Genomic DNA, 9,851 nt, shown 5'->3' with positions numbered 1-9,851 from the left:
ATCATTTACCCTTGTTAATTATTCGTTTATTCACACATCCACTGCAAAATATAATCGCATTAATTTAAACAAAACCTCATGCTTGACGCGAGCGTTACAAAATAATTAATTAAATAGCCAATGTGACTTTAATTAAATTACTACGTTTAACTTGACATAAAAAAATAATAAAAATAAAAAGACGGCTATCTACTATTCTTTAAGATCTATAAACATAATCAAGATTCGTATAGCGAAAATAAAGATACGGTAAATGTTCGTATAAGAGAAATAATCTGTCAATTTCTTACAAAAGAAAAAGAAAAAAAAGGAAATGTTGGTCAGTGCTTGCGCAGACAGTCGATGTGAGAGTTCGATAAGAGAAGTATCGTAGAAATTCCTACTCTTTTACGGCGTAAATCCGATTCGAGATGCAGAAGAAAATATCCTAAGAAACCTTAACCACTCGTTTATGATCTGTAAATCACGGATCGTTTATTATTATAGACTATTTCGAAAGAAACTGAAAGGCTTAAGGTCGAGAAAGGAAAGAAGAGATCGAAGGAAAAATCTCGAAAGAGAGAGAGATAAGATATGAAAAAAAGAAGAGAAACATAGCGAAAGATGACGATGAGGTGAAGAAGAGTTGAATAAAAGAGCGAAAGGAAATAGGAGAACGTACTTTTGTGTGGACTTGTAGGAGTGGAAGGCAACCCTGCGGGCAGCCAATCAAATAAAGTAGTCCGAGGTTGCTTTGCTGGATGCAAATTCGGCCCCCGTGGGCTTTCTGTTTTCCTCTCCTTCCCTTTCTGTCGCTCTCACCAGTTCGCTGCGCTTCTCACCCTCTAACTCTGTTGGAATCTGTACACGGACTTCTGGGACACACGAAAATCCTCTAGCTACCCACCGACACCGACATATTCCCTCTACGTATTGTTCCATCCTGTGAGCTCTTTTCAATCTCGATCCACGAGAAAGCATTCTGCTCGCTTTTCCTTCCAACTCGATACACACGGCTTCTATAAACAACGGTTCTAAAAAGTGATAATTTTACAGATGTTTAATCTACTGCGAAGATGTAATATCGTTAACAAAATCTCGAACTATCGAAATTGAAATGAAATTTGTACGATGTAAATACGATGTAAACTCCGTTTATTTTTCGAAAGTTCGTTTACCATTTGTGATAGAATTTTTGTTCTTTGCGAATATATCTGAATTTCATATAAATTTCAAATCGTTATACTGCTTGAAATAATTAAGAGGTTTCGCTTCCATCCCTCCGTCTGTTTATAAGTTCATTAAAATTCATAGAATTAAGATTTGGTATTTGTACAATGGAATTTATACCGTGAATGATTAAAAGCCAATAAAACTTAACGTAATTATTATAATTAAAGGCCGTACATATTAAATTAAGAAATATAATATAGAAATATAATATAATAAGAAAGAATTTTAAAAAATACGCGTACGCTAACACAACCTAAGTACAAGTTGTAGTATTTCATTAATTTGTAATGAGTGATACATCAAGGTGTTCCACGATCGAAGAAAATCTTAGCGACATCTGCTTAATTCTATGCACGAAATCCAAGCGACTAACGGAGTACGAAGATGCTATATCGATCGAACCCGTGTATCTCCCCGAGTCTGTAACTTCCTTGACCAAGGTGTGTCTGTGTATAGATCGTAGTGGTCGTGCAAGAACACAGCGAACAAACCCGAGAAGGAATCGAATCACGAGTCTCGTTCCTAATTATGCCGTAATGAAAATAAATCGTTACATTTGTCGTGTATTACGACTGTCGTGTTCCTTTAGACATTTTCGCGAGATCATTCTCCCCCTTCGTTTCACCCTTTTTCCATCGGCGAGGAAAGGATTCTCTCTTCCTACCGGGAACTTCCTGATCGTCTTCTTCGGCTTCCGCTACGCCACCTGTTTGATTCTCTCCAAGGTACACTCGCTATCTATTTGTCTATTTCGGCATTTCCACGCTTCTTCCCTCCCCATCCGGAAGTCCGCGACTTCGACAGGATTCAACTTCCAGCTAGTAGTTGGCTCACCCCGTCGCTGTCTCGCTTGAACAATCAATTCCAATTTCACGGGAATCTCTTTTAAATCTTGCATTTTCCGTGTTTCGCCCCGGGACCGTCGCGTCGTCTGAGGCTTCCTCCGTGGCCAGAGGTATCCGACAAAGAGAACGATACAACCCGGCTGGAGCGATCATCTGCATCAGTGTTTCCCAACCTTTATCAAGTCATCTCACTGACTTTTTATCATAGGACAGATAATCCGTAATCTTAGCTCGAATTCTTATAGAAAGGCATTTTTAATAGTCTGATCAAATAATTAAAATAATGTAAGACGTTTAATATACAGAGCGTGACAGGGCGCGTGTTACAACCAAATATTTTTACATGTGAAGCCTCGCTCTTGAGAAAGTCCATGTCAAATACTACTGGATTAAATACATTCAGAGAGAAGATCTGGATTTAGGTACGACCACACTAAATTGCAACACCTTTACGTTTATTTGTAATATATCAGTAAGAGCAGCAGTATTATAATTATAATAGTAATAATTATAGCGCAATAGCTATTATGTACAACCAAACAAAAAACAAATTCTTATGTCGTAAGTTTAGGAAAATATTTTACATAGACGTATCGAATTTAAAACCGCTTAAAACGATGAACGACATACATGTTCTCCCTTTTTTGTCTTTTTACTTTACAATCCCCTTAGAACATCTTTCGTCGTCCTTTATACGGAAATGTACAGTCCTCGAACGCCACGAACACATCCTTTTTCTTCCATGATAAATTTACATATACACGATAGAAGAACGTTTATAGTAAAGAATAAATATATGTATATATGTGCACTAAGTATCTCTTAACAAGTTCTGTCATCAATTAATCCTTACATATTATGACCACTATCGGTTAAAATTGATTGCTCGAAAAATCCGTGTTTGATCCTCATACCCACGCTAAAAAATCATGTTCATTCACGTCAGAAACACTTGTCGAATTAATTAGAAAGAAGACAAAATAAAAGAAAAATTTATTATCTAATACACGCGACACAAGGTACCTGCGATCGCTACAACAACGTTTCATGTCGGATGTATGGTACAATAAGGTTCCTTTCACGCTGACCAGCCATTGTAAGCTTTTTCAAATAACAACGCGACGACATGGAAACTTTGCATCGACAAAGTAGAAGATATTTTCACTGACGTTCTTATTAATCTACACTCCTTTTTGTTCATTTCGTGTTCCCTTAATCATAAACTTGTGTATAACGTTACAGTACGTAAAAGAATGTTAATGTTTCGCACGACACCGACACATATCTAGCGTACTACAATCCCCTTAATTAACTAAGACCTAAAGATAACGATATTGGAGAACTTGCTGGGAGATACGAATTGCTCCTGACTTCGCTCTGTACAACGGCGTTATCCGTGGAGAGATTCGAAACGTTTTTTCTATAGATTACCACAAATCACAGATCGATCGAATGAAATTTCGACGAAAACCAAATCATCGATGGTTCCTCGAGTTTAATATACAAACGTGCGAAGCTTAGAAAGAAAGTGCATGCAGGAATGAGTCTTTGACTCGTTGAAAGTCGTAAGTAAGGTCGTAACGAAAATTTCAGCGATTCATCTCGCGAGATACACGGCGAAAAATTTGAATCCTGTTTCCACTAGTTTGTCCATTGTTCAGCGTACTACGATCAACATTCGTCCAGGAAGAAGAAATTTCTTTTTACGTATCGCGAAACAGGCGAACAAAGGAAAGGAAGGAATATTCACCGAAGGCACTCCAACTTGTTGCGCCCAGGAACTGTAGTCTCGCTATTCTCGCGATGTCGTTAGATACATATAATCGTCGTCACCCGAGAAAAAGAACAATAAATAAAAATCGTATGTTTCACATTCAATCAATCGAATACTACAAACTTTATCCGCTCATCTTTTAAAATTTTCAATGCGAATGACATTACACGAATCCTCCATGATGCAAGTATCTACGATACAAGAAGGTGCGTATACGCGTATACTCGCGGCAACGGAAAGACTCGTTTTTCCTTCAGATCTCGATAAAAAATCCTATTTTATTCATTTATATTTTCATGATCTATTATTCCTTTTCTCTGTGCTCTTCATATTCCACACATGTTATAATAATAAAATCTGGAATTTGTTTCTCGCGCTTCCTTTTTTTCGCTTTCCTCTATGACCTCGGGGACACAATATGTAACTGCATACGCTAACCTTCCAGTAGGGGGAATATAAATATATTTCGCAAGATCTGGCCCTATACCATGACAAGATTCAGTCACTAGTTATCCCGTTTCACGTCTCGGTCCTCCAATCCCTAGTTACTCGTTAAAACCTAACACCTGACCACCAACTGGCGTCAAACTACTCTCCCTGTGCTCTCACCCCTCCCTTCCCTTCCCTTCCCTTCCCCTCTCTCTCTCTCTCTCTCTCTCTCTCTCTCTCTCTCTCTCTCTCTCTCTCTCTCTCTCTCTCTCTCTCTCTCTCTCTCTCTCTCTCTCTCTCTCTCTCTCTCTCTCTCTCTCTCTCTCTCTCTCTCTCTCTCTCTCTCTCTCTCTCTCTCTCTCTCTCTCTCTCTCTCTCTCTCTCTCTCTCTCTCTCTCTCTCTCTCTCTCTCTCTCTCTCTCTCTCTCTCTCTCTCTCTCTCTCTCTCTCTCTCTCTCTCTCTCTCTCTCTCTCTCTCTCTCTCTCTCTCTCTCTCTCTCTCTCTCTCTCTCTCTCTCTCTCTCTCTCTCTCTCTCTCTCTCTCTCTCTCTCTCTCTCTCTCTCTCTCTCTCTCTCTCTCTCTCTCTCTCTCTCTCTCTCTCTCTCTCTCTCTCTCTCTCTCTCTCTCTCTCTCTCTCTCTCTCTCTCTCTCTCTCTCTCTCTCTCTCTCTCTCTCTCTCTCTCTCTCTCTCTCTCTCTCTCTCTCTCTCTCTCTCTCTCTCTCTCTCTCTCTCTCTCTCTCTCTCTCTCTCTCTCTCTCTCTCTCTCTCTCTCTCTCTCTCTCTCTCTCTCTCTCTCTCTCTCTCTCCTCCATCTATCTATCTTTCTATCTTTCTATCTATGTATCTATTTCTCTCTATCTCTGACTGGAGGATGAGCCTTTTTTCAAGATACTTAGATATCGAACTGTTCAAAAATAGACGTATTATTCCGGCCATATATGGTCCATGTTGAACGATACGATCTCTCCTCCTCGATTCCAATTGTCAGCAAACCTCGAGGTCTTCGGTTCCAAGACGATCTATTCGCAGATGCTGCCGCGCTGAAATGACAACCTCTTCTCCTGGACTATCCTGACTATGCAACTGGCATGGCTCGAGGCGTTTTAACGTTTCTCTACTTGTCCTGACAGGATGTCGTTTCCTTACGCGTCGTCTCTGTAGCCTCGATCACCTCGAACCCTTCCGATGTAGAGGTATCGGTGGATGATCCATTGTCTCCGATCTTCGAGGAGGAAGCAGCGTTCCTAGATACTCCCACTTCCTCTATTTTCGGTTGCGTCCTCGCTTCCGCGCTAGTGTTCGAAGCTGTTGACTCCGTGAGATTCTCTGTCGCTAAGATTCAAAGCAATGTTCAGCAGATCCCGGTGTAACGATACGGGGAGAAGCGACGCACACAAAAAGCCATGGGAAGATTGGAAAACGAAATTAAGTGAGTAATTAGCAGGCAGTAGAACCGTGACGAGCTGGGATCAAGATGAATGGAAAAACACGGTGATATATTTAAGTAAGCGTGGCAGCGGGCGTGAAACATTCGTGACATGTTAGATCTAATTAACCCTTTGAGTATTTGTGTCCTGCATAATCTGAACATGAATATATTTCCTATAAACGATGCAAGATTTTCCATGATCGTTAGTACCAGTATTATGGTTTATGTGAACGATATACATATATATAACTTAAAAATTGTTCTTTTATGGAAGACCTAAGTATTTGGTCATGGATTGTCATGCCTCCTGTGTTGCCATTGTGCGTAAAATTTTATAGCATAGGAATAGGTTTTCTATAAACATGATCTACTAATGCATAGTTGGAAAGAATCAAAATTTGATCAACAGATAACGTGCTGATAATTGGTATCGTTTGTTCGTTTCACACAATTGGATATTCGTTCAAGTTAGTATTCGAATTGATCAATACCTTACTAAGGTAGGAATTATTCATTTTATTCGTACCTTTGCTTATACTTTCATTATCGAGGTATCAGTTTATTTACGTAAATCAGATAGAATTAAGAGAGACGCATGGGTACGAAAATAAATGAATAACGAAGAAGATAAAAAAATATTTTGTCGTTCTATGTGAGCGTATCAAAGAGTAGCGTTATCCGACTATGATAATGAGCGAGTTGTAAAAACAAACATCCAACTACAAAGTGTCTTTTATGAAAATTAATATTACATGGCAGATTAATGAAATGTGACCAAGGTATTCTTACGAATTCACACTCATTCGATAAAGTCATTCTCAGCCAGGATTCGGAAACAAAAATAGGTATTTTTGTTCCATAAAATGTGTGTTCCATAAAAATCATTATATCGGTAATTTTAATATAATTTAATGGAAAAATTAGGGAAGAATCGAAATACGTATAACTGTTCGTTTTTGATAGAAGATAAGAACCACTTTGTAGTCTAAAGTCGCATCTAAAGTAGCTAGCTTGATAATCTTTTTCCCTTATATCTTGCTTTATTTTATTATTATTTATTATATATTATATAATATATAATATATATTATATATTACACATTATATATTATGTATTATGTATTATGTATTATGTACTATGTATCATATATTATATATTACATATTATATATTATATATATATATTATTAATCACAGTGACTGCAAAATATTCTACCATATTCATTATTTCATGACGAATTATTTCTAACAGAAATATACAAATTATATAAGTACAAATACTATTCTATGTATCCATTTTACTCGTTGAGAGAATTATGAGCTGCTCGAATCACGGAGAAATACGATAAATAGAATTAAAAGAGGGAAAACTAATTAGTGCAAAGCGTCAGTGCGAATTGGTACATGATCATAAGGTATCGTATGCTGAATGATACAAACGATTCCAGAAGTGACAACTATCTGTATCAGGAGCTACAAAACGCACTTTCAACATTGTATAATGTTTCAAACCGCATAGTTTTAGCAGTGTACATGCATGCGTTAATCACACAATCTCGGAACAACAAATGAAAATCAAAGCTTGTGTGTGAAAAGTCAAGGTGAGGAACTATGTAAGTGATAGAATTAATGGAAATACGTTTTCTGTTTTTATCGAAAATGTCCACTTCTGCGCTTACATGGTTTGCCATTTCGACTCGTACATTACAAAGGAATGCAAAATGATATATGCAAATTATCGTCTACTTCTACCTTCGTTATTTACCTTTGTTATTTTGTTCTTCGGTGGACGAAGGGGTTACTATTGTGACTTCGACTCGTTTCTCCAAATGAACAACGGAAGCGGTCGAATTCGACTCAGCTGGCGATGGACAGTTCGATGATGTTTCTTGTGTCGGTTCAGGTTCTGTGACACCTGCTGACTCTCGTGCCGGTGAAGATTCAGGTGTTGGTTCTGTGCTAGTCAGTGCCCGATTTAGATTAGGCGAAGGCTGTTCCGGTGAAGGGTCAGCCATGCCAGGCTGTGCATGATTGCGGAACAGGAGATGCTGTAATTGAGCCTGCTGTAGGATCACGGGCAGCTCGTAGTGATGGAAGAAGTATAGCATCGAGTGCTAAAATTGGTAACAGAAACGTGGATAAATAAACTGATTACTTTTTACTCAGCTTTTTTTAATAACTTTCTGTGAAAGGACTACATAAAGGCTGACTCTGTAATAACCCTATAATAACTGACTCTAATTGTATGTCTCTAAGTCCCGACCAAAAAATCGAGATGATAATTTAAAAAGTCTTAGAAAGACTAAGAAATTTCTTCAAACGGTAAACGGTGTCCATTTTTCCAACTGGAATTTCGTTTTCAGTAATCGATTAATAAGCAAATTTAACATCATTGATTTGATGGTGTATTAAAACTACGATATTTAGTTTGTGAATTTGTGGCGGTCACTATCGATAGTGTTAGATGGAATATAGGTATGAGATACACGGCCTCGTGATATCGGCTGTTCAACGAAGTACACGCATGTGTGTGTCGCTCCTGCCCAACAAATTTATATGGAAATTCACCAAATTTGTTCTATACCGTTTCTCTCGTTCTCTCCGTGCTCTTCGAAAGCTTTGCGTCATCCATCTCTCTTTATCCCTCTTCGTCATGCTTCCGAACTCACCGCCTATCGCAATACCCTCATTCAACTGTAGTTACAAACATTCCACGCGTGTATATGAAGTATAAATAATTTCGCTGTTACCGTAGAACAAATAAGAAAATTTCTACTGATACAATGAAGCAAGATTGGCCATTTTTGCTCCATCGAAATTCACCCTCTGTTGCTAACATTGGCGAAACTTGATTGGCCGAAATTGGCATAAAACTGAGAAAGTACGCAATAATTATTGTCTCTTGAACATGGTAAATGATATCAAAATTCTATGATGCATTCGAACATCTTTCTACAAAATATCTGACAACGGTTACATTTGTCATCGTAATTCATCATAATTTATATTATAACAAATTGCTACATTTTCTGAAATGTTTGTCGGTAGAATATATTTAGAACATCTGTTGTACACGACTGTTATGCAGGTAACAAGAAAGAAAGAAACCTTAAGGTTAGTTCTATTATCTACCTTGTACTACGCTTTGGAATACTACGCTTTTATCCTACCCAATGATACCCATTTTCAGTTGAATGACCGATTCCATAAGTCACGTTGGTCAAGATAACACGTCATGTTAATCAAGATCCGATTAAATATTTACAAAGATTACTGATAACTTAGAAACAATAAAGTTTCAAGTATCTATTACCAAAGATGGTAATGCAGTCTTTACAGTCCTAAAGATCATTTTATTTGGATATCGCTCTGATCATTGAAATTTTTCAAAAAAATGTTTAAGTCAATTTATGGAATACCAGTCGAGGATTAACCCATAATTAACAAAGGACAAAGACAAATGTTCTCTCGATCTTTCATTTTCGCATATACTCGACGAATTATCGAAACGATATTGATCGATACGTTCACGTTCGGAGCGACATACAAATGTAGCCAAGATTCTTCGAAGTGGCCCAAATTGAAGATCCAAAAAGAAGCAACGTCGAAATGAAACGCGTAAACCGATAACTTAGGAGATACGAAACGGTAGAAGAAAAGAACGAGAGAAAAGAAGGGGAAACCGGAGAAAGAAAAGAATTGGAAGAATGAGACAAACGCGGAGAAGTTGAATATGGAAAATAGATATCTCGAAACATCGGGCACCTGTCATCGACATGAAGGAAATGGTATCCACGGTGATTCGTCTGATATAACGAAACGAATTTGCATCGTTTCAGAAAAAAGAACACGTCTACGCGAGTGATAGAGTTCGACCGAGGCAGCTGCCATCGGTTAGGTTCGAGGAAAAAGGATGACCAGGATAAAACGATAGCTAGAGTGAAACACGTTACCGAGGAAACCAGATTTTCGTTTCCTGGATAATCAACGCCGATGACATCGATATCGACCAGCATATAATCACGCCGCGGGGCTAATCGCCCCGATTTTCTCACCTATATAGAAAAGAAGCGAATGGTTGGATGAGTGAGGATGAGAGAGAGAGAGAGAGAGAGAGAGAGAGAGAGAGAGCGAGAGAGAGAGAGGGGGAGAGGGAGAGGA

General features: G+C 38.3%; 1 protein-coding gene across 3 annotated transcripts in view; it reads right to left on the bottom strand.

The window, feature by feature from the left end:
- Positions 1–5,153: 5,153 nt before the first annotated feature.
- LOC100748803 (membralin) overlaps positions 5,154–9,851 on the bottom strand; it is a 66,732-nt gene continuing 62,034 nt past the window's right edge. For all 3 annotated transcript variants that reach the window (XM_012394594.3, XM_012394596.3, XM_033318407.1), the window contains exons 12-13: positions 7,456–7,804; positions 5,154–5,594 (exon numbers count right to left, since the gene is read on the bottom strand). In XM_012394594.3, the coding sequence (XP_012250017.1) occupies positions 5,377–5,594; positions 7,456–7,804 (567 nt within the window). In that variant the 3' untranslated portion in view covers positions 5,154–5,376. The remainder of the gene's footprint in view (positions 5,595–7,455; positions 7,805–9,851) is intronic.

Source organism: Bombus impatiens, unplaced genomic scaffold (assembly GCF_000188095.3).
Source record: "Bombus impatiens unplaced genomic scaffold, BIMP_2.2 scf_0095, whole genome shotgun sequence".
In the NCBI taxonomy this organism is placed as follows: Eukaryota; Metazoa; Arthropoda; class Insecta; order Hymenoptera; family Apidae; genus Bombus; species Bombus impatiens.
Note: the sequence above shows the minus strand (reverse complement) of the source record. Positions and strands in the feature narration are given on the sequence as shown.